The sequence below is a fragment of the Ursus arctos genome, unplaced genomic scaffold (assembly GCF_023065955.2).
Source record: "Ursus arctos isolate Adak ecotype North America unplaced genomic scaffold, UrsArc2.0 scaffold_19, whole genome shotgun sequence".
Taxonomy (NCBI): domain Eukaryota; kingdom Metazoa; phylum Chordata; class Mammalia; order Carnivora; family Ursidae; genus Ursus; species Ursus arctos.
This window is the reverse complement of record NW_026622863.1, coordinates 8,524,821-8,549,624: the sequence shown is the minus strand read 5'-3', so window position 1 is coordinate 8,549,624 and position 24,804 is coordinate 8,524,821. Positions and strand designations below refer to the sequence as shown.

General features: G+C 42.4%; 1 protein-coding gene across 2 annotated transcripts in view; it reads right to left on the bottom strand.

Moving 5' to 3' along the window:
- Positions 1–367: 367 nt before the first annotated feature.
- The window catches only part of TENT4B (terminal nucleotidyltransferase 4B), a 67,991-nt gene continuing 43,554 nt past the window's right edge, over positions 368–24,804 (bottom strand). Inside the window, exons 2-12 of one of the 2 annotated variants that reach the window (XM_026494725.4) lie at positions 17,233–17,356; positions 15,460–15,506; positions 13,826–13,946; positions 11,541–11,648; positions 9,136–9,264; positions 8,170–8,383; positions 6,699–6,825; positions 6,491–6,594; positions 6,200–6,246; positions 4,237–4,401; positions 368–3,070 (exon numbers count right to left, since the gene is read on the bottom strand). In XM_026494725.4, the coding sequence (XP_026350510.2) occupies positions 2,894–3,070; positions 4,237–4,401; positions 6,200–6,246; positions 6,491–6,594; positions 6,699–6,825; positions 8,170–8,383; positions 9,136–9,264; positions 11,541–11,648; positions 13,826–13,946; positions 15,460–15,506; positions 17,233–17,356 (1,363 nt within the window). In that variant the 3' untranslated portion in view covers positions 368–2,893. Of the gene's footprint in view, positions 3,071–4,236; positions 4,402–6,199; positions 6,388–6,490; positions 6,595–6,698; positions 6,826–8,169; positions 8,384–9,135; positions 9,265–11,540; positions 11,649–13,825; positions 13,947–15,459; positions 15,507–17,232; positions 17,357–24,804 lie in introns of both variants that reach the window. The other variant, XM_026494724.4, reaches the window with a different exon arrangement.

Sequence of the window (24,804 nt, the reverse complement as noted above, 5' to 3'; positions counted from 1 at the left end):
TTGTCATCAAAACATAAACCACTCAGGTTGGGCGCGGGCACGTCTACGACCTATCAGCACTTCTAAAACCGGTGCTGAAACGTTCAGTATGACTTTTCAAGGAGCTTCGACGCCGACCAGGTGCACAGACGTGACTGCCAGAGAAATGTCGCCACAGCGAGGCCGACTTTGAAGATCCCATTCTGCAAGTACGAGCAAAGGAGGGTTATGACTCATGAATATGGATGGACCGTAATATTTAAATGACACGTTTCCGATATAGTCACAAAATCTTCATAGAAAGTATTAGAAGTCAAAAAAGAAAAAAGGACGGGAGTCAAATACAGAGATGAAATGTACAAAAACAAATGAGCAGGCAAACTAAAAGTTCTTGAAAGTATTTTTACTTCAGATTGAAAAATGAACAGCTTCCACCCTGTTCATTGCGAGATACACAGTATTCACGAGTACAATGCTGGTCATTTGAGGATATGTACACACCTCAATTTCTCCTTCATGCTTTTTCTTTTAGAAAGATACTGTTTACCAAAAAGAAACTTCAGCAGTACAGGAAAAACTATTTTCCCAATAAATTTACGAAAACCTAAGATTCCCAATGGAATCAAGATTATCTTCCCGCTACCACCACCTTAATATAATCACATGCTTATTGGAACGCTAATATCTGCTCCCTAAGAGTACATTTACTTTCAACAATGAGGGTGATTCTTAAAACAAAACAACGAAAGAAAAAAACTTCAGTGTGGTTAATGTAACAATGGATCTCTGCAAAGTATTAAGTGTCTGAAGTAGGCAGCTAATACTGGATTTAATATTATTTTATAAATAATTGTTCCCTTAGCGGTAAACGTCAGTCTACACGTTCGCAAGAGTCCTAGAAATAAATACTGTGATTCTGCATGGTATGTTATGACAAACTCGTTTCTAAGAACAAAAGCTCAACATCGTGATAAAAATTCTGATCAGAGTAAAATGGGGCTCGAAAATTTAAAACATTGTCAAAATAACATCACATTTAAAATTTTCCACGGTTTACACAAGTATTAGGAGTTTCCAGTTGTGGAACACATTCTTCCGTTGTGAATTAAAATACGAACATATCGAAAACTGTTAATTTCAGTGATGACATCAGTTTTGGTCTTACTTTAGCATTATTTTCTTTAAAAAAGTTGCACTAAGTGTCCATTAATGGTCTGATTGATCTTCAGTATTTCATAAATGTCTATAAAAGAAATTCCTAAAAGCCAATAGTACTTAATATGTATATATATATACACACACGTATATATATATATATACACATATATATGTAAAAGAATCTCATTTCAGAAATGGCTATAATTAACAGAGCCACACACACTGATGCTAAACATAAGAGCCTTCACATTGAAAGAAAGCATTTTCAGAAATGTCACTTACATCCTGTTATAGTCAATATTCCCGAGTTTCAAACTCAACATGTGATGGATAACAGAATTATACATCTCATTGGCGCTCAAAGCTGACCACAACCAAAATTTACAGTAGGATTGAAACAAGCCAATGTTTTAAAAAGTTTTAATTAAAGATAACAATTCCATGGAAGGAGAGGATAAAGAATGGGATGACAAGAAGTATTTGGTCTTAATAAGGCAATACAAAATAGATCCATTATCAAAGACCATTTAATTTTTTAAAGATCAACAATACCAAAAGCATAAAGTGGAGTATAAGAAAATAGTTTTTTATAAGTATGATTTAATTAAAGCTGTTTACAGTTATTCTCTCCCACAGTAGTTAAGCGTGGGTTTAAAAAAGAAGAGATGGAAACACAAGCGCGCGGTACACAGGGTCAGAGGAGCCAGCATGCAAGGTCTGTGGGACTCGGGGAGTCACTGCAACAGGAACGGGACCGGACGCGGGTGGCCTTTTTTTTTTTTCCTATTAGGAAGAAAAACAAAACAAAACAAAAAAAGACTGCAAAGGAAACAAACACAAAGTCATGTAATTGCCCATTGCCCAAGACGACAGCACTATAGAAAACAGTTGCAAGGTAATTCTTAGAGATGACTAGAGATTTTTCAGTGTTTACACAAAAGTACATAGTACATTTTTTTTTTTTTTTTTTTTTTTTTTTTACAAAATAAAACGTCATTTTGCCACCATAAACCTTTTCTTTAGAGAGGAAAAATTTTTGCAGCAGGTCACAAGGGTTCTAGTAAGTCATTTCAATGCTGAGGAAAACAAATTGAGTAATAGAACTAATCACTTCCCTATATATGGATGTTAAGATGACAAGTCAGATTATTTTTCAAACTAATCCTGAGAAAAATCTGTTTACAATTTAAACAGTAATGTTATGTAAAAAGTATTAACAAATCCACTATTACAAATATCCATTTCCTATATGGTCATCTATATATACACACAATAAAATGGTAAATATATGCAAAAATATTTAAAAAAAAAGAAAAGAAAACATGCACAGATCACTTTCCCCTTTGGAATCTGGACTTCCTATGAGATACTTTTGTTTTCCTTCCCCACCCCATCCTCTGAAATCGGTTTTTGTTTCTATCGCCCTACCCACGCTGACTACTATTCCCTATAACTCTGCATAAAGCCAATGAGAAATAGATTTATTTTACATTCAAGCTTTAAATCTTAAAATGACCCTGTTGTAGCATATGACTTATCAAATGAGCAGCCTTTTTTTTTTTTCCCCCTTTTTTGCTTGCTTTTTGTTTTTGCAGTTGTCAGCCTTCATGATCCGTTCCGTGGCGAGCTGGGAAAAAACGCAGTTGCTAAATCAGAGTGTGAACAGTGTGAGGCTCCCGAATGCCAGGAGTCCCTATCCAACTGTCCTGAGCACGAGATCACTGCACACAGAAGACAGTCCATCGTACAACGCCGACTATCTACAAAGGTCTGAGAGGGGGGCATCCCTCTTGTGTTTCCTCTTTTTGCCATGGTAATACTGGTTATTTGATTTGCCTTGATGCTGTTTGTTAGTCATCAAGGAACCATGGCTTGTCTGAGTTGTACCTTGGAAGCCTTTGCTGGAAGAACGAAAGAGCCTTGCTGATCCATGCTGCGGAGAAAGAAAGTGGTCAAAGAGACATCAGTCTTGGGGACTCAACACAGCACTTGCTAAGACCTGACTTGGGGCGCTTTCGAAACTAGGAATATGCTCGCTGACTTATCTAGCGGACAGAAAATGGTACCACAGGGGCTCACTCTCTTGGGCTCTAACACTTTTCCACTATTTTTTTTTTTTTTGATGGAAATATTGGAATACTGCCTTGACTTCTTAACAGAGTGCATGGAACGTAAAACTTCTCTCAAGGAACCTATCAACCCACGTACCACATAATAAATGGCATTACTGGAAGAGACGCTTGGACACACAGGTGCGCTGCCAGGTGAGGGGTCTTCACTTCCTTGCTGTCACTTTAACTGCCATTTCTACGTGGATCTGTGTCTGGTGCACATGACTAAGGCTGTATAGGTAAACTGGATTCTGGGAGTCAGGTCAGGCACGAGGTGACCAACACTAAGAGTCCATCTCCACTGCCAAGGGGCCTTCCCCAAGGTCCCCAGTGTACGGAGGGTCAGAGCCCAGTATGAAATGGCTCCTTTCTTCATGCTGATTCATTCTTCACGATTAATAAAATTTTAGGCAACTACAAAACTGAAAGCAGAGTTATTTTCTTTGGCCTTTCTACGTCAAAGCTGATACGAATCAACTGACCGTGGCTGACCACCGCCCGATCGTTTCAACACAAGCAACTAGGTGCCGGATATTAAAATGTAAAAAAGGGTATGTCTCCCCGACATACGCACGACATTGCTGTGAGGTCATGCACAAGCTTCACGTGAGCTTATTTCAAGTACAATTCAATCTTTTTATAACTCGGTGCAATTTTTTTTAATGCTGAATCTGTAATAAGGTGGGTTGGCTGGGACACTTTATAAGGACCTGTCACTAAATTCCCACAAAGGCTTACATGACAATGGTGTCTCATAATGATCTTCCGGACATCCTACTACTAGAAGCACTGCGCTTTGGAACCTCTTAGAAAAAAACAGGTTTGTTCTTTAAACCTATAGGGAGTTTTCTTCAAACCCATGATGTATACGTATACATATATACGTACATACATACATATATATACACATATATTTTTTTTCACGTGTAAGAAATTCTGAATATTTTGTATTGAATACTAACAATCAAAAAACACACATTCCACACACCTGAGATTTGTTGGTGCTGTTGGAGGTGTTAGTGGTTTGGGCGCTCTGCATTTTCCCACCTGCCTGAGAGGACTCCAAGGACACATCTTGCGACCCTACTCGGTTCCCAGTGGATGGACGGCAGAGCAGCTGTTTCGGGGTTTTGCATGGTGTCGCGTCGGAATCCTAACACAAGTCATACGAGTTATAATGTGACATATTAATAATTTAGAAATTCAATATTAAGGAGGATAAACAACGTCGGCTAAGTACTCTCTGGACTCAATTTAAACCTCTGGGAGTCAAAGGAAGCACCCTGAGGAATTTATAAAATCCACTGCTTAAGCTTTCCTTCTTTCACAAATTTCCCTCCGAACATTCAGAGCGGCTTATTTTATCAGAGGGTCTTTGTCTGTTGTGAAATCTATTGCCCACGCCTGACCTTGTTAATCGGCCTTGAAGGGGCTCACAGAGGTCCAAGTTTATCTGCACATCTATTTACAGGAAATGAACCATGGTACCATGGAAAGAATGTGGCAGAGATAAGGTCCTAGGTCCCTGACTCAACCAAAATCAAAATGATTGGTTCAAAAGGCTCGATTTCTGCGAGTCTGTGATAACCCATCAGTGAGCCCTCCAACCAAACACCGCATGTGGGGAAGGACTTCCTGGAGACAGTGGGCCGCACCCCACCTGTCTCTGGGCTGCCTGGGCCATGACTGTGCTCCTTTTTCCCTCAGGTCTACCCTTCCCCTTCACACTCCACCCAGCGGCTCCGAGGCACACACTCCTCGTCCCTAAAGCTCCCTCTTGAGGCCGTCTCTGTGTCCGCCCCACTGTGTCTGTGACGACTCCACAGCTCTGCTCTAGGAACCACAGACACCCAGGAGAGAGACTATGCCGTACGAGGATTCGTGACGCCATCATGATACATGGTCATCAACAACAATGTAAGATTACGTCCCTTCCACATTTAGATTACTCTTTACTTCATACACTTAATAAAGTCAAAAGTCAAATGATGGGTAAGCCCATTTTGTATGTCAATTAAGGAAACTCAAAATTAACCCTGATGAGGAAAAGTAGCTGCAGGTATAACTGATACTAAAAAGTCAATCAGGGCTAGAGTCAGTCCATAGAGGCGGGGTTGCCAGGGGCCTCGGGGAAAGAGGACTTGTTAGGGGCTGCTAACAGGTGTCTTTCTGGAGTGACGGCCGCGTCCCAGACTTAGACAGTGGTGATGGCTGCACAACAGCGTGAATACACTGAAAACCACTGAACTGCACATTTCAAAATAGTGAACGTGGTGTAAATTACCTCTCAATTTTTGAAACTTCAATCAAGAAGCTCAAAAACATTACTGAGTGGAAGAAGCCTTAAGCAAAAGAGTATACTCTAGAATCATTCCACTTATGTGAAATTCTGCAACAGGCAAAGCTAACTTGCGGCAGCAGAAAATCGTACAGTGGTTACCCCTGGGGTGGAATTCAGGACTGACTAGAAAGCACCATGAAGGACTTCTCTAGGATGATGGTAAGAGTCTATGTCTTGTTATCGTTGGGGTTACACACGTGTATACAGTTGTTAAAATTCAGTGATGTAAAACTGAGATTTCCTTATACGTAGCTTTTGTATCAAAAGAAAAAACTAACCAAGTACTGAACTCTGGTTAGTCAGGAGCACGCCGCAGGACTGCGGGGGACATGCCTGTAACTTACTTTGCAATGCAGCGAAGAGTAAGATGAGTTAGTGACATGTCAGCGGCAGAATCTAATGGTCATATATACGGACGCCACTAAAATTCTCTCACTTTCGCCATACACTTGAGAATTTTAATCCAGTGCTGGGGACGTGTACGATCAGTGAAGTTATCAAAATTTCCCAGTAACAGATAAGAAGTCAGGCTTAGCCCCCCACACAGAGCTATCCCCCCAACAGAACTGCTAAGTGTCTAGGTTCAGAAAAGCCACGTCCTCATACTTACGACGTCACTAGAGCTGGACTGGGTGGCAGAAGAGGAAGACACTGGACCTGATGAAGAGTTTGAAGAGTGTTTACTAAGGGATTCCGAAGTTTTACTTCTACATTTTCCAAGGGCTTCATTTTCTTCAGATAGATTATTATTACATTTATCTAACTGCTGAGTATCTACTATCAAGGTAACACCATTTCCTGAAAGAGTGGCAAAAGATTGGAAAACGTTTCTTCCCATTAAACACACACAACACAGAAAAGCCACTAATGCTCGGTCAATCAATCAATGAAAAGCTCTTACCATTGCACGAAGGCTCGGGCCTGTTCTGCAAGCCCCACTGCTTTGATATCCAATCTCTGTACGTGGCAACTTCGTCCGTTACTCTAATTATTCTACCTAATATGCTGCATGTGTTTAAAGAAAAAAGAGGGGGGGGGGTTCATTAATTTGGAGACACGAAGCCACAACCAATTCCGACCCAATGGACTGACTTTAGTTAAGCCTTTACCTCTCCGTTTCGTTGTTGGGATAGTACTTGGCTATTGGTGACACAGCGTGACTCAAAACAACATAGGCATAATCAAAGGCCTGTTTCACTTGCATGGCCCCATATGAGCTCCTTCCAACATCATTACCTTTAAGAGAAATGTATATAGAAGAGAGTAAGCGTGACCATTGCTTAATAAGAACTAAATGCTCATGGGCCCTCTTCCAGAAGAGCAAGGGCGATTGCTTTCCTGCTATAGTTGCACAAAGAATGGGGGCAGGTGGTCGTCCCCACAACTCCCCAGGCTCTGAACGCGTGTCTCATGCAGTAAGTACGCTATGGCATATAAACTGCCTAAATGCATTCTGGCCCAGCAGGGACTACCCCGTATACAGTCATGCAAACAAAAGGAGTTAACTGCCTGCTCTCTCCTAAGAGTGAAACCAAGCTAACTGAGACATCCCTATCTTTCGTTTCTATCAGCTATCTAAAGATCTCTGGCAGGAAATTATGAGCTCCTGAAGGGCAAGAACCATCTTGCTGAAAATCTTTGTGCCCTTTGCGTCGAGTAGCCTCCCGATAAACATTTCCTCGATGAATAAAAGTGTACAACTATTAATGTTTGTGATATGGCACAGTCAGCCAGAAGACAGCCCCTAGGCAACTCCTCTCTCTCTCAACCCCCTTTCCTTACCCATTTTTCAAAGTTAACACAGTTAAGCAAATGACTAAAAGCATCTCCACTGAAGTCTGATACTGCAGAATCTAAATATTTTATAATCATAGCAAGAAAAAAAATATTGCCCAGAAAAACTAGGATACAAGCAAACAAACCATAACCCCACGTAAGCAAGGAAGGGATCTGCTGGTCTCTTTCAAGCCAACGTAAAGCTGAAAAAGGCACAGGGAGACCACGTAAAATTAAAAGAGGCAAGAAGGGGCCCCAAAGAAAAATAAATGGTCTCTTTGAACCCTTGCACTCTCATTTCTGAGGTGTACTTCCATGCTCACTGCCTCTGGGGACTTCAGAAACCACACGTAAAGCCCTGACTGACAACTGGCTGGAATCAGGGGCAATGAGGGCACAACAGAGCAGAAAAACGGCCTTCAAACTGGAGATGCGCCCATCGGCTAACCTAGACTCCTCTGACTCTCGGGGTCAAATGGATTCTACCCCAACGCACCGGCAGTACGCATGCGGCGTGTTTTCGTGTATTTTCTTACAAAACATTTTGATGAAAAAGAATGAATGCCATCAGAAGTTAATCTTTCATTTTTTATCTAAAGAGAGGTTTGTTTGCTTTTTTTTTTAAAAGATTTATTTATTTAAGCAATCTCTATACCCAGCATGGGGCTTGAACTCACGACCCCAAGATCAAAAGTGGCATACTCCAATGACTGAGTCAGCCAGGCACCCCTCCTCTAAAGAGAGTTTAAAGTACAATACTGACAATGCCATTTCTTTGCCCACAAATTTACCTAATTTCAATACCTGGTTGTAAAGGATCTTCAATATAAAGCATCGATGGCCTGTAGCCATCGAGCATATTTTTCTGTACTTCATCTTTGGCCACATATGAACCACCATCCTTTATCCGGATGCCAGTCTTTAAATAATTGAAGTGTCGTCCATATAATTCAAAAAATTCTATTAAGAGAACACCATAGTTTGTATTGGGGATGCAAGCATCTTCCCTGGGATGTAACTAAAACCAGGAAAAAAAAAAAAAAAGAAATTATATTGGATTTTCTCTAAATCATCAAGGTGGGGAGAGTCAGTGACATCCTAGCTTCTACAGAACAGTACTATTCTAATTTTGGTTAGGAGAGCAGCCAACAGGGAGGGACACGGAGGCACGGCAGCTGTACTGCTGTTACAGACAACACGAAAGCCCGTGGACACACAACTGGTGGGCGACAATCTATTTATAAAATTCGAGGCTGAACTTTACAGCTGACCCGGGATGCTGATGGGGCCGACGGGGCCCAGCGCATCAAGGAAGTCATTCTGACTCGCGAGCAGAGCCGGGCAGCTGGCAACACCGTGCTCATAAATACATTCACAGACGATACGGAGACTTCAGACTCATTCTACGCAGATCGCAGATCTCAACTCCTGCTCAACCTCCAAGATCAGCGGCTTAGGAGATGTTCTTATTTCAGGCATTTATACCACTATTTACACTTAGGAAAACCACGCCATACCTATGCGTGCTAAAATCTGAGTGAAAATTCTGAAAACTACTAGAATAAATGGGATCAAAACCAAAAATTCTTCCCTGGGATTTAAAAAGTACTTATTTGTTAAATTATAAAAAGGTACCCAGTTTAAAGGAAAAAGAAGTAATTAAGGGAAGTATTCCAATTAGAACTGGACTTAAATTTTTTCCCAAAATGATTCCGAACTGATTTATTTTATTTTGGTGTCCACTAGGCATGGTATAAAGAAACAACTTACCTGAAGGAAACTGACTGCCATTAAAAAGAGACTATATGAACCAATTCCACCTGTAAATACTTCATTAAGGTCCCTCTGCAATAAGAATTGTTTCAATACTAAAACCAAGTATGGTAATACAGGATATTTCTGAAAAAGAGAATTACATTTTCAGTGAATTCCTATTTCAGTAATTGTGCTAAGCATTAACAGAAGCATAAGCTGGTCCTTACATCACAAACTTTAGTGGAGATATCCAGTACACTTAATTTTCTATTTTAAGAGCAAGCTAGGAAAAAAGCAAGCTGTAAGTAATGAAGGATTTTCTCACATCTAAAAGTCTAAAACCGGTAGATGTGAATAACGGCATCCAAGCACTCACTACGGGACAGAAACACTAGCAATATAAATTTGATGACACTCATTTATTTATTACCATATTTATTACCATACTGCATATTTATTTATCACCCTATTACATAATTATTTATCATCATATGCTATTGACTTGTAAACAGATAATAGAAACAGTACAGGACAAACTCTCAACGCACAAAGCACTGAATCAGGGGGATGTGAAGGAATCCCTTTTCGCAGGTGGCTCTCCAGCAAGCAGACCAGGGTCTTTCAGATGACTGTGCACAGCCCCGGTGCGGGGGCAGGAGCAGTCCTGCCTGCTGGCTTCCACGTGGGCAGGTGACCACACACAGACCCCCTTCCACGCTTCGCAGAGATGGCTGAGAACACCTGAGCTGGCAAACACGGACAGTGTCAGTCCGTCTTTCACTCAGGCACATACTCATTAAGTGCCCTCCACAAGCCAGGCCCTAGGCTAAGGACGCTGAGGGGAACACAGCAGACCCAAACATCTAGAAAGAAGTCTTAAAGGCCATTACCTAGGAGTGGTAGAATTACTAGTGATTTCTAGTTTGTTCTTGACACTTAGAATGAACACATACTGACTGCTTCCAAAAGAAAGAAAAAAGTCTATACTTTTGTAAATCATGTCAAAGTAAGCAAGCATGAAAAATAACAACAAATCTTTGGAGAAATAATCATTTTTAAACATTCTGGTCAAAGCCATAAATAGATGGTCTCTTTAAGGAACAATCGGGCAAATAAATTTCCAACAGAATTTGATCTGCATATGACCTCGAAACTCCACTTCCAGAATCTTCCTACAATTTTACAAGTGTCAAGAAAGATGCAGGTACGGAAGGATGTTCAAGCACTTTCTGTGAGAGCAAAAAACCACCAGGGGAGTGTGACACAAAGCATGACCCGACAAAGGACTATTGTGCTGTCAATGAAAAGAATGAAGGAAACGTGTCTGTGCTGATATGAAAACCCCCAAAAAGTACGAGATGATGTGTACGGAACATGCTATTCCTTCTGTTAAAAATTTCAAGAGGATAATCAAAAGAAACAAACTGACGGCTGCTGGAGGGGAGGGGAATGGGGGGAAAAGATTACAATAGAGTTTGCAGAGAATTTAAAAATTTCTTGGAAAAACAAAAATTTCAAAAGGATAAACAAGCCAAAAAGAAAGGTTGATGATGGCAAATCCCATGAAACTGATCTAGGCATAAGGTATGAAGGGACTCGTTTTTCACTGTCCTTTGATACCAGTAAATGTTCTATCACACATATTATTCTCAGTTAAAAAAAAAGGCTTCTTTTCTCAGAAAAAGAAAATTTACACACACCCAACACCTCCAAAAGAGTGGGATTGTGGGTAATCTTTTTCCTTCTCTGCTTTGCTGTACTCTGCACATTTAAACAAGTACACAACGTTTACAACACGGTAAGGTAGTTCAGTTTTGTTCTTACGAAGAAATGAAAAAGCTAAATCTGTAGAGTTGATAAAGGAAAGTATTGTGAATGGACAGAAAAGATATTCTAGGTGACGCAAAGCAGTTAACGGTTTTTAGCTTAAGGAGAAAAAGGCTGACGTGTCGAAGCACGTTAAATGTTCTGAAGATGTTGACACATTCTTCCCTGTCTTGGAAGAACATCGAACAAGTGAAAACAGACATTACATCACCTCAAAACCAAGTAGGGAAACCTGCAGAAACTACCTTACAAATGATCTGGGGGGCTCGGGACGTTCTTCATCTCAACTCTTAAGAGATGAGAAGCAGACAAGAATGATTATTCAGCATTTCAGCCCTTAGCTCCGCTAAAAGGAAGCTCTAGAGCAGAGGTGTTCTCCAGAAGCTTTCCAAACCCTTGACTTGAGGTCACATTATAAATTACTGATTATCACAAGCCAATTCAAGGAAAGGAAGGCCATCGCACAGAAAAGCAGCACGCAACACGCACAGAAAGAGGTTAGCAAAGCGTATCACAACATTACCACAACAGAACCTCAAAACAAAACTCCATGTCTCAGAGTTCCACTGAATAAACACTATGAATTCTCTGACCTTGGTAAAATCTTTGATGAGGTCAGCTGCTCTCACGCCATTCTGTACATTAAAGCTGATATCGACTTTCACTTCGGTAAAAGAATCTGTTAATTTAATAATAGGTACCTAGAAAGAGAAGAAAGGCAAAATTTAAAAACTCGAACCAAATTAAACACCACAATCGGGGGATGGAAAGGTTACTAGACTTGAGGTCTCAGCCTCCTGAGGACATACAGATTCTGGAGTGTCCTGACTACTACACACCACAGTTCGCTTGGCCTTTTAGATACTTTATGTAGTTAGCATTTAACCTCATACAGTCTACTTTATCATTTCTATTGGCTGAGAATTCTGAAATCAGGTAATAAAAACCTTTCTCAATATTCTGTACTTTGGATAACAGTTTCCAACTCAGTCAGTATAACATCAAGAATTATGGGGCACCTGGGTGGCTCAGCGGGTTAAGCATCTGCCTTTGGCTCAGGTCATGATCTCAGGGTCCTGAGATCGAGCCCCACATCGGGCTCCCTGCTCAGCAGGGAGTCTGCTTCTCCCTCTGTGCCTCCCCCCACCCCACTCACGCTCTCTTTCTCAAACAAATAAAATCTTAAAAAAAAAAAAAAAAGTATTATGAATGTCAGGCCTATCGGCAAACTGTTCCTAATTAGAAAGTTGCTAGATTAGGTCAAACACAATAATCCACTCGTATTATTGGTCAGTTTTGCAAATAGCCCGTAAAACAACCTGCCAAGAGAAGTTAAGACATGAGAATTATTCTCAAATTTAAAAAAATGATTGCATGATTTATATCAGGTATCAGAAATTCTTAAAAAAAAAAAAAAAGGCAAACCATAAGAGACTCTTAAGCATAGGACACAAACTGAGGGTTGCTGGAGGCGAGGTGGGTGGAGGGATGGGGTAACTGGGTGATGGGCATTAAGGAGGGCACGGGATGTAATGAGCACTGGGTGTTATATGCAACTGATGAATCACTAAACTCTACTTCTGAAACTAATAATACAGTGTATGTTAACTAAATTGAACTTAAATAAAATTAAAAAAAAAAAAGCCTCTGGGGTGCGTGGCTGGCTCAGGAGAGCATATGACTCTTGATCTCAGGGTCGTGAGTTTGAGCCCCACGCTGGGTACAAAGATTACTTAAATATTTTTTATTTAAAGAGGCTCTATTTAGGGGCGCCTGGGTGGCACAGCGGTTGGGCGTCTGCCTTCAGCTCAGGGCGTGATCCCGGCATTATGGGATCAAGCCCGACATCAGGCTCCTCTGCTATGAGCCTGCTTCTTCCTCTCCCACTCCCCCTGCTTGTGTTCCCTCTCTTGCTGGCTGTCTCTATCTCTGTCGAATAAATAAATAAAATCTTTAAAAAAAAAAAAAAAAAGAGGCTCTATTTGCACCATGTATTAGAAAACTCAGGCCAGCAAACTCTATATGCACAACTGGGTTTCCAAATTAATAGCTTTTTATAAGAAATAGTAGGAGTTGTTTTTGGTCTAAGAAAACCTAACACACAAAACACCAAACTTCTAAAACAGATAAATTAATTTCTATAATGAGCATCCGTGGAAGTTCTTTAATGGCCATTCTAGAGATAGTTAAAATATCAAGTTACTTGATTGACAGAATTTCAATCACAGTTGACCCTTGAACAACATAGGTTTCAACTGTGTGGCCCCACTTTTACACAATTTTATACAATACCGTAAATGTACTGTCCAGACGATTTTCCTAACATTTTCCTCCCTCTAGAGTGCTTTATTCTAAGAACAGAGTATATAATACAGATAACATATGAAATATGTGCCAATCAACTGTTTTTGTGATCAGTAATCCTCCCAGTCAACAGACGGCTCTTCGTAGTTTTGGGGGGCATCCAAAGTCACACTGGATTTTCAACTGTGTAGGGGAACCCCCATGTTGTTCAAGAGTCAACTGTATACACAATTTTTCAAGGACACAAAGTAAGAGAGAAGAGCAACATGTTTTGCATAAGTATAAACTATTTAACAGATATCCATATTTGTATTTATACTTCTTTATATTTAAAAACTCTACAGTGAGTATTATGTAAGATAAGATTGAGTATTATTTTTTTAAAGAAATATGTAACCACAACAAGTTCATCTGTTTCACAAACAAAATTTCTATGCAAGGACTGGGATCATTAAGGAAAGGGAAGAATCATTGGCTGAGAAGCCGACTATGCTCACCAAAATTAAATTTTAATTTTGTAAGTTTCACGCATTAGTAACCAGAGATTTTTACGTGAAATGTCGGAAGAACTTACAGTTGCTTTGTCTAGAACTTTCACCGAATCCTCATCAGCAACTTTATGTTTCCGAAGGGCTTCCTCCAGGGTCCAGAGGGGAAGGTTCTCCCACTTGCCAAATACCACGAGATCAATGTCACTGAACACAGAACACATACACAAAGGTTGTTTAAGAAGGAACCGTACTTGTTTTCACTTAGGTTCAGGCTTCCTGACTCCAAATTAGTGCAGTGAAAACCTATTGCTCACTCCGCCCAATGAAAACCAAATGTGGTGGCGGGGGCTGCTCTTAGAGGGGCAGCGGAGGCTGGTGGCTTTAACAACCAGCTCCTCCTGGTCATTTCACAGAAGTCAGGCCTCAGGAAACAGGGTGATTTTGAAGGAAGTAAAACCTCAAAAAACACCAGTGAACATTTCCTGTTCGTAAAGGTTTCTGGGACTAAAAGACTTACGAAATGCCCATGTGGATGAGATTAACTGATTAACTCTGATTTAGATAATTAAGTGTAAAAAGCAGTTTGCAAACAGTGGGTGCAGGGTGACACCATTTGGATGAAAAAGGAAGAAGACACGCACGTTTTCTTTTATCTGTACTTCTAGAATGTTCCTGGACAGATGTGTGAGAAACTGGTACCAGCGGCTCCTCCAAGGAGCAGGGGACACAGGTGGGATCCGGGCTTCTCACTGTAATTATTACTGTGCCTTTTCAATCTCGACTATGGGAATGTGCTACGTATTCAGAAAATTCAATTACATTTTTAGAGTGACTCAGGGTTTTGCTGAAACTCAGAAGCTAAATAAGGAAAAACATTCATGAACTCAAAGTTGGATATTTTATGGCTTTTGTAGGCCTACGACATCAACAGGCAGAGCAGAAATTGCTAGGATCTCTCCACATCAATACGTTTTACGTTTGGGTAAAGCAGATCAAATCCAGCTCAAGCCCGAAACCATGACGGGTGCCTAGAGTTAAAATCATTCTGTACCGTGCACTCAAAACTGTGTTGGGGGTAAATCTCACGTTCAGTGTTCCTACCACAATAAAAGCAAAAACCACCACATGATGAAATTTCAGTTTATAGAAAACAGGTTTTCACCCCTTGGGGAAGCCTCATCATTCCCAAAAAGCCCCCTGCCCTGCCCCAAGCGGTGGGCCATGACTGGCCTCATTTAAGAAAACTAAAATTAATAAGGGGCCTTCCTCAGAGAAGAGTAGCCTGGAGCGCCAGGTCCGGATGCTGGGACGACTGCTAACAGTAGGCGTTCTTAATACGAACTGATAGAGCTGGCGTTCTGCGGTGTACGCGGCTCGGCCGTACAATCACAGGTTTTGCCGCAATATGACATCAGTGTCTGAGTTAGCGGGTGAAGTTATAGAGGCGAACGGTTCTCTGCAGGCGGGGGAGTCAACTGCTGAGACTGTTAACTGAGTCCCCATGCGACACGCGCCCTTTCACGTCTATCCCAGAGGACACACATACCAGTTTGAGAGGAACATCTCAAGTGATATTCTACCCTCAAGGTAATTCAAATAAAACACAGATAAATTGAATTTTCATTTCATAAATCTCTTTCGTGTCTACTCCTCCACCGTCAACAGCCAAAATCTAGGAAAATGCACAATCCCCTGAAAGCTTCATAAATGTACTAACCTAGTAGGTAAATACAGGCCAGTTTTAAAACTTCCAAATATCTGGACCTGAAATAGAAAAAATTATTACATTAAGGTAATGTATAGATATCGCATAGATACGCGATGAAAAGCCACCCTGCTATGGAGAACTATCAGGGTTTTGCTACCCTCTGTTGGTACTTCTTAGTACTACAAGAGCATTTTTTTAACAACACCATGCTTTCCAGAAGCAGGGACGCTACCTCTCATACGCAGACATTAGGAATATATTTTAAACTTATGAGGTTAAAATACCAAATGCACAGATTGAAATAGAAAACTTTTGAAAGTAATATTCAAGTCACTCGTGTTCTCTTATAAGCCAGAGAGATGTTCAGCAAAGGCGTGGTTTGGGTTCCCTGAGCGAGAACCTTCTCGTGGGTCCCTGAGTTAGGGCCAGACTATGCCAGCAGCAGGCCGGCTCCACGGAGAACAGGAGGCAGTGTCATCCTGACACTGTGCTGAGGCATAAAACCAGACACACGCTGTCTTAGCCAGGGCGCACAGTGGAAGGCTCCGGGTGGGCGAGGAACTGCACGCATTAAAGGGTGAACGCTCAGCCCCAGAGGTGAGATGGACCCGGGAATGGAATCACAGCTACATGTCTCTCCTCTGGGAACAAAAAGATGGATAAAACCCCCCACCTCGAAAAGAGGAGGATTAATTTAAACCAGGGTTTCTCAACCTCAGCACGACTGACGTCCAGGGCAGACAGCTGTCTGTGAGGGGCTGTCCTGTGCACTGTAGGGTATTTAAGAACATCCTTGGCCTCTACCCACCGTATGCCAAGAGCACCTTACCAGTCAATGATAATCAAAAATGTCTCCGACACTCCAAGGGACCCTTGGGTGGCAAACTCACCCGCCGCGGATGGGAGAACCCATGTGACCACACAGTAGCTGCTCAATAAAATATCAGTGCCCCCCCACCCCCTTCCCTTCACCTGCAGTATTTTATTTGAAGCTTTTCTGTTTTGCCAACTGAACAAAAGAAACCTCCCTGGCTCCCCCATCACCATCCCATGACCAAGTCTAAAGAAAAGCCATTTAACACAGAGTAATGGATTCTAACTTCTTTGAATGCACAAAATTGTATAAAAGACCCTCAGAAAAAAAAAAAAAAAGAAGAAGAAGCCCTAAAAAAGTATTCACTTAGTTTCAACAACAAGAACCACAAACAAGCAAAGAGGACATTACATCTTGGGCCTAAGTTCTGTTCACCAGGTGAGTCTGCACTGGGAGACAAGCGTGGGCCAGAAAGAAGGAAACAGCAATGTCAAGAGAGGAAAACAGACTTAGGCCTGCATTCGCCTAAAAAAACGAACTTCTAATGACATAAGAAACTCCAACTTGACATTTTCATTCAGCTATAAACAATTCTATAACATTTATACCAGCTGGTTGGAACAAAACAGTAATGGGATTTTCATACGTCAGATCCAGCAACACACTACTACAAGAAGGCCCGATTTGTCCTTCTTCTCTGTATCCTAATGATTCCTAAATATAGCTTAGTTTTAGTATTGCTATTCAGCGCTGCAGAGAAGTAGTTTTAACTAAGTCATCCGATTCACTGCAAAAAATTAGGATGCCCCAAATTCTAAAGGCTAGAGAAAACTGTTTGCCTTTAAAATTTAACGGGACCGTAAGTGCTGAGACACACATAGACCTGTGTGCGAGGGCTCCTGAGACTCTCTCCGTCCTGTGGACAGGGACATCGCCACCAGCACCCAGCTACCCAGAGAGGTACTCACGTCCGCGCTGGGCCAGAGCTCCTTAATCACACTCTCGATCCTGTTCACCACCTCCATCCGCATCTTCTCCTCCTCCGGTCTTGGAGACATATATTCATAAAAATCACTGATTTCTTCATGCAGACTGAAAGAAAAAAAAAAAAGCAGAAAAGTTAATATGGGCAAGGCCAGTCTAATGAGAAATCACTACCTTAAATAACCTTATATAATTAAGTCCTGTAACTTCGCTGATGAATTTATGTTCATAGATTTCTACCCCAATTTTAATGGTACAACTAATGCTAGGCTAAAACGGGAATATACAGAATTTAATAAAAAAAATGCCAAAAGAGTTACATAAAATAAGAAATTCCAAGAAGTCTTAATGGAGGCGGAGTAGCAGCTCTCACGGCGTTTATTACGTGCCTGCGAAGAATACTTGCTCCGTAGACATGTGCTGGTGACTTTTTTTTAATTTTTAAATTTTGATATGTAAGGCCTGGCCTCTGCCTTTACACTTCCAATCCAGTAGATATAAACACAGCAAGAAACAGACCCCAGATGCCACAGGCGAGCTTCCTGGCCATACAGACTTGACCCTCTCACCCTTCTATAATCCATTCCTCACAGGGGCAAAACAGCACGTCTTTTGTAATGTCTGCTTAGTGAATAATCAAGCGTCAGATGAACAAGTGAGCCAGGGACTGCCAGCAAAGACCTGAAATGAATGGCCAGCAGACAAGGCTCCGTGAAGGAGCTAAAACTTCCAGGGCCCAGGAGGAACAGCAGCACTCGGCCAACTCCCCAGGCTGCGGCCGACGGAGATGCAGGAGGAGCAACCGAGCAACGCGGGCACCGGCCACAGAAGGCTCTGAATGAGGAGCTGAGAAGTCTGGACTCTCCTAGGGGAACGAGGAGCGACTTCAACGTTCCCGAGAGGGACCAGGGAAAGACTGACTTCAAAAATGCAGCATCTGAAGATTCATCTGGCAACTGTGCCAACAATGGACTGGCAGAGAGACAAGACTGGATGCAGAGAGAGCAGTCCATAAATTACTGCGACTGCAGAAGCGCTAGAGGAAGGCCTGGGGGCTGGCGCAGGAAAGGAATGGGCGCCACAAATACCACACACACACACACACACACACATACACACACACACACACACACACACACACACACACACACATACACACACACACACACACACACAAATGGCTGGCCCCGCAGAGCTCGACCAGCAGTGGGAAGAAGGAGGGAGGGAGGCTGCCTGCGAGGGCTGAAGCCTGAGAGGCTGGGGAGTCAATGCACGGGATGAAAGGAAAAACCCACCAGGCCGGCTACTGAGTCGAATGCAGTCGATTCTTACCGGAGGACAGAAGAAACTGAAGGCCGCAGGTGCCTTTAGGAGGGCAAGGGAGGGGGAAATGGGAGGAAATCTGCTCAACTTGGAGGCCGGTTGCAGGCAGCGGCGGGGGGCCGCGTGAGGATGGACCTCACGGGGTCTCCTGGGACAACGGTGGCGCAGTGCAAGGCCAGGAGAAGGGCGCTAACAGCAATGGCTGCCAAGTGCCTGGGAGCAAGAGGGGCACCCTGCAGGGTTGGGGGGCAGGCATGCAGGGCAGCCTCGCAGGAACAGTCCTGAAGGACCCTGGTTTAGGGCAGCTACAGGAGTCGCAGGAAGCTGGACGCACCAGGAAAGCAAAAATGATATTGAGGAAGGAAAAAAAAAAAAAAGCCTAATGCCCAACCTCACTTGGCTATAACATTTATTAAAGCATGGCCAAGTAAGCAATCAACAGTCTCTGCCTCTTCTAATGCTTTATTTTTAGACTAAGAGTCAAAAAACTTGAGTTCTAGACTCAGGCTCTGCCTCAGGGCAGCTGTGTTCCTTCAGAAAGCGACTGGTGCTTTCCAGCATGTGTCCTCAGGCACAAACTAGGGGTGAGCAACCAGGATCCTTTTCTAGCCCTTAATGTCAAAACCTGGGTCATTTGGTAAGGAATGATTTGTAGCGTGCTCTGCTTGTGTACCGTGCAATACTGAAAAAAAAAAAAAAAAAAAAAAAAACCAAAAAACTGGATTTTAAAACTCCAGGGAGTTCTGCACACGAATCCGTAAGCTCCCAGGGTGGTCAAGTCTTCCTGGGTACACTGCTGGGCACCTAAAGATCATCACCTTCGGATTTTTTTCTTAAAGCTTCCCAGGCTTCAGCTTCTTGAAGACAACAGCTAAAATGATCAGGCTAGAAAGTTCACAGCTTGTGCTGCTCTTTCAGAAGGAGGAGGACCACAAATTAAAAGGAAAACAGATTTCTTATCTAACTAGATTGCTTGCTGTGAATGATCAGTGTATTTGTGATCCAAAACCACTGGGAAAAACCTCCATTTTAACCAACGGGGAAAACCCCTAAACGTGACTGTATCTATGCTACAAAGGCCCATTTACACCATTTCTAATTCAAATACAGGCAAAAAATATTTAGCCCAACTTTCAGTTAATCTTCAAACTACAAGCAACTGAGTGAGAAATTATTCTCTAAACATTATGGAGTGCCTAGTTCAATGCACTAGAAGGAAAGAAGGTTAGTCACTCAAACGTGATCCTTGTCCTGGGTAATTTCCATCTAATGAAAAGAAATATTCATGTAAAGTAGTTTTGTGGTGGGTAATGTATAAGTTCCACACTGTTCCACCACAGTCAGGCTTCAGATGACCAGAAGGAGAGCTTTCCAATGACCACAGCTACAGGGAATGGAATGGGATACTTGAAGGGTAGTGAGGTCCCCGTCACTACAAGTATAAATAAAGAAACTAAATGAGGTCTAATAAGACTTTTTTTTTTTTTAAGGATTTTGGGGGCGCCTGGGTGGCTTAGATGGTTAAGTGTCTGACACTTGATTTCGGCTCAGGTCATGATCTCAGGGTCATAGATCAAGCCCCATGTCGGGCTCTGTGCTCAGCAAGGCTCCATGCTCTCCCTCTGTTCCTCCCCCCACTTGTGTTCTCTTTCTAAAATAAATAAATAAAATCTTAAAAATATAAAAAAGATTTATAAGCAATCTCTATACCCAATGTGGGGCTCAAACCTACAATCCAAGATCAAGAGTCGCTTGTTTTACCAACTGAGCCAGCCAGGTACCCCACAGACACTTCAGAACTTGGTAAAAAATGGAAAGATTCTAAAATTCCATTTATCACTAGGATTCTAGGTTTTTAATCAGCACATTAAGTCGGATAAGCTTTTAAAATAAGACCTCCCTAAACATTAATATTCCATGGAACCACCTCCCTATTTAGGAAAAACTGGTTCCACAGGTTATCCTAATTCTTTTACTGACTTGCATGGGTGACCTGGAAGAGGGGAAGAGAAAGGTGGGGGGGAAGGAGGGCTACGGCAGCTCAAACATACCTGAACAGTAAGAACACGAGAACCCATCTCACGTAGGCCTGGGCCATCTCCTTCCCACACGAGGGAACAGAAACATCACGGCCTCTCTCGCCTGTATGTAACTAGCTACATGTAAAATTCGTCAAGAGTTGAGAAATCTTAGTACATTGAGCAAAAAGCTTCCAGTACAGATTTTTAATAATCTCGAGGTGGCTCTATCTCTGTGGGCTGTACAATTTTGCTGGCATGGTGCCATGTACCTCTAGGTGCCTGAAGAATCCTCAAGGCACAGAATCCTGTTTTGGAGTGCCCACTACGTGCCCGGCACACTTTATTAGGTCAGCAGGACGAGCCCAGAGAACCTTTGTAAGCTTGCTTTCCCAAATTAATGTAACTTGTGCCTCTGCGATCCTCCCACCACACAGGGAAAATGTCAGTTTCTCCCACATCTGGATCAAAACTCGGTACGATTAATTAGTAAATACGGCTCAAAGTCTCCTACCCAGCCTTACGGTTTCTCATTTTAATTTGAAAATAGAACTCTTGATCAAAACTCATTTGTGACCAAAACACAGCGTCTTCTACTAGGGCACCAGTGTTTTGTTTTGTTTTTTTAAAGGAAAGGTGAGCAAGAAAGCACTCCACTCCCTGTTTATAAAGGAAAAGTATATTATATAAAAACAATATGATAATTGCCACTATGTACCTGGAAAGGATGCCCCCGAAAAAAGGATGCGAATCAAAATTAATTTGATGGGGTAAAATTTACATTAACCTCAAAATTAATGATAACGACAATTTAAAGTGACAAGGAAGAGATATAAACAAAAAAGTTTCTATATTTTAAAAAGTGCAATGCACAGGTCATTTAAGTCAAAATAGAGAAGTGAAGAAAATCACTTTGGCTCTGAGATAAGCGCCAGAGGAGACGTGCTAGCCTTTCAAAATTACATGAATTTCATAAATGCTCATCATCAGGTGGGGAAAGAATGTAAAGAAAGGGCCCTTGAAGGCTCAACTTCTCCAGCTATAAAAAAGGGGAGAACCTTGGGGCGCCTGGGTGGCACAGCGGTTGGGCGCCTGCCTTCGGCTCAGGGCGTGATCCCGGCGTTATGGGATCGAGCCCCACATCGGGCTCCTCTGCTGGGAGCCTGCTCTTCCTCTCCCACTCCCCCTGCTTGTGTTCCCTCTCTCGCTGGCTGTCTCTATCTCTGTCGAATAAATAAATAAAATCTTGAAAAAAAAAAAAAGGGGAGAACCTGTTTCACACCTTTTCAACCGGGCTGCCCAGGGGGTGGGTATGAGTAGATTCAGAGCTCCACCCCGAAAGCCAGAGGCAGCCTCCCTGATGCCTTCCAGGCCAAGGCAGGCAGATGAGCGCCGGCCGGCAGCTCACCCAACATCTATCTGTTCAGGGGCTGACACCCACTTCCTGAGGGACACCTGCCAGGCCTGCAACTTGCCTGGGCCACCTCCACACCAAGGTCCAGCTTTCCAGTTCTCATAACCGAAGTCCTTATCAATTACTAACTTCAGACTCACATGAAGGCACTGACAAAGTTCTATTCGACTACTGCCCATAACAAGATACTTCCCCCAAAAAAATGTTACAGTTCATAATAGCCAATTCTGACAAAGATACACGGAAAGGCACTTGCGTGGTGCGCACCTGCACGCTACATGTGAAAGTACAAACTACTACAACCTCTCCAGCGGTCGTTGTCTTCATAAACGATGAACAACATTTATATGAATAATTTTTTAAATTCCCTTTTTTCTTGAAGATTTTATTTAGAGCGAGCGAGCGTGCACACATGCAAGCAGGGGGAAGGGCAGAGGGAGAAGGAGAGAGGGAATCTCAAGCAGACTCCACACTGATTGTGGAGCCCAATGCGGGTCTCAATCTCACGACCTGACCTGAGCCAAAACCAAGAGTTGGATGCTTAACTGACGGAGCCACCCAGGCACCCATTAAATTCTCCTTCTTTCATTAAAAATCAGGATTTTGGAGAGATATCTGCACTCCCATGTTCCCTGCAGCATTATTCACAATAGCCAAGATATGGAAACAACCCAAATATCCACCAACAGATGAAGAGATAAAGAAAATGTGGTATAGACCTATGACATTTTTCAGCCTTATAAAAGGAAATCTTCAGGGCGCCTGGGTGGCGCAGTCGTTAAGCGTCTGCCTTCGGCTCAGGGCGTGATCCCAGCGTTCTGGGATCAAGCCCCACATCAGGCTCCTCCGCTGGGAGCCTGCTTCTTCCTCTCCCACCCCCCCTGCTGTGTTCCCTCTCTCGCTGGCTGTCTCTATCTCTGTCAAATAAATAAAATCTTTAAAAAATAAAATAAAATAAAAATAAAAGGAAATCTTTGAAACTTGCAACATGGATGAACCTGAAGGACATTACGCTAAATGAAATAAACCAGTCCATTTGTAACACAATATCTAAAATAGTCAAACTCATAGAAGCGGAGAATAGAATGGTGGTTGGCAGGTGCTGCGGGAAGGGTTCTGGGGAGATGTTCAATGGGTATAAAGTTTTGGTTAAGCAAGATAAGCTCTAGAGATGTGCTGTATAACACAGCACCTACAGGCAGCAGTACCGTATTATTCACTTAAAGACGTCTTAGGAGGGTAGATTTCATATTATATTCTTAGCACAAAAAAGGGGAGGGGACACAAGGAAACTTTTGGTGGTGTTGGATATGTCCATTATCCTTTTAAAAAAAATTATTTATTTGCGAGAGAGAGAGCCAAAGAGAGATCTGCCCTGGCGGCGGGGTGGGGAGGTGGAGGCAGAGGCAGAAGCAGTTTCTCCACTAAGCAGGGACCCAATGTGGGGCTCCATCCCAGGACCCTGGGATCCCGACTTGAGCTGAAGGCAGACGCTGAACCGACTGAGCCACCCAGGCGCCCCTATTTCCTTGATTGTGATGATGGTTTCAGGGGTGTGTGCATATGTCCAAACTCATCAGGCTGAATATGTACAGTTTTCATATACCAATTATATTTCAATAAAGCTGTTAAAAAAGTCCCTTTCTTTTCATCCTTTAGAAGTACTGAGGGAATAAGGATATTCACCACAGCATTATCTGGAACACTAAAAAATTGAGAAACAGCCTCAATGTCCATCAATGGAATCCAATTAAATAATCACAGCAGCACTCTGACCTTCCCTTAAATTATAGCCAATGATCCATTAAAAAGAAGGAAGTAGAGCGATATGAGCTGATGAGAAAGATCTAAGATGGGATACGCTTAAAAGAAAAAGCACAATGTGTTTAACAAGATTCATCTCAGGTGCTTAGAAAGACACACACACACACACACACACACACACGAGTTTCTATGTGCACTACAAATTTTCTGAAGGAGAACTGTTAACAGTGATTACCTTAAGGACAGGGCATGACAGGAGCGTTAGGGAGACCAACGTTCTACTTCCTATCACCCTGTGCTAGTACAGAGTAGTACTGTGAAAGCACAGAATTCTTTCCAAACCATCAGTGTGTATTTGTTTGTCTGCTTTTCTGAAGTGGTTATTACGTATTTAAAAAGATTACAGGCCATTTGTCGTTCTCTTTATATTTTCCCATGTGAAAGTGTGTGTTTGTGTATTTCTCCCAACCCCTGAACCCACAGAGTCTATATACCGTACTGTTTACAGTGATTAAATCTGGTGAGTGAACTGGGAGTGGGTAGGGATTCACTTTGAAAAACTATACATTTAGGGGCATCTGGGTGGCACAGTCGGTTGAGCTGCTGACTCCTGGTTTCAGCTTTGATCTTGCAGTCATGATCAACCCTATACCAGGCTCCATGCTCAGTGAGGAGTATGCTTGAGATTCTCTCTCCCTCTTGCTCTGCCCCTCCCCCTACTCTCCAGTTCCCTCACTAAAATAAATAAATCTTTTTTTTTTTAATTTTTGTTTAAGACTTTACTTATTTGAGAGAGAGAGAGAGAGAGAGAGAGCAAGAGAAAGCACAAGCCAGGGGGACAGGGAGAAGCAGACTCCCCACTGAGCAGGGAGCCTGACGTGGGGCTCAATCCCACGACCCTGGGATCATGACCTGAGTGGAAGGCAGACACTTAATGAACTAAGCCACCCAGGTATCCCAATAAATAAATCTTTAAAAAAAAATGTACACTTTAAAGTGGTCTACCTTTTAAAAATGTATCCATGTTAGGGGCACCT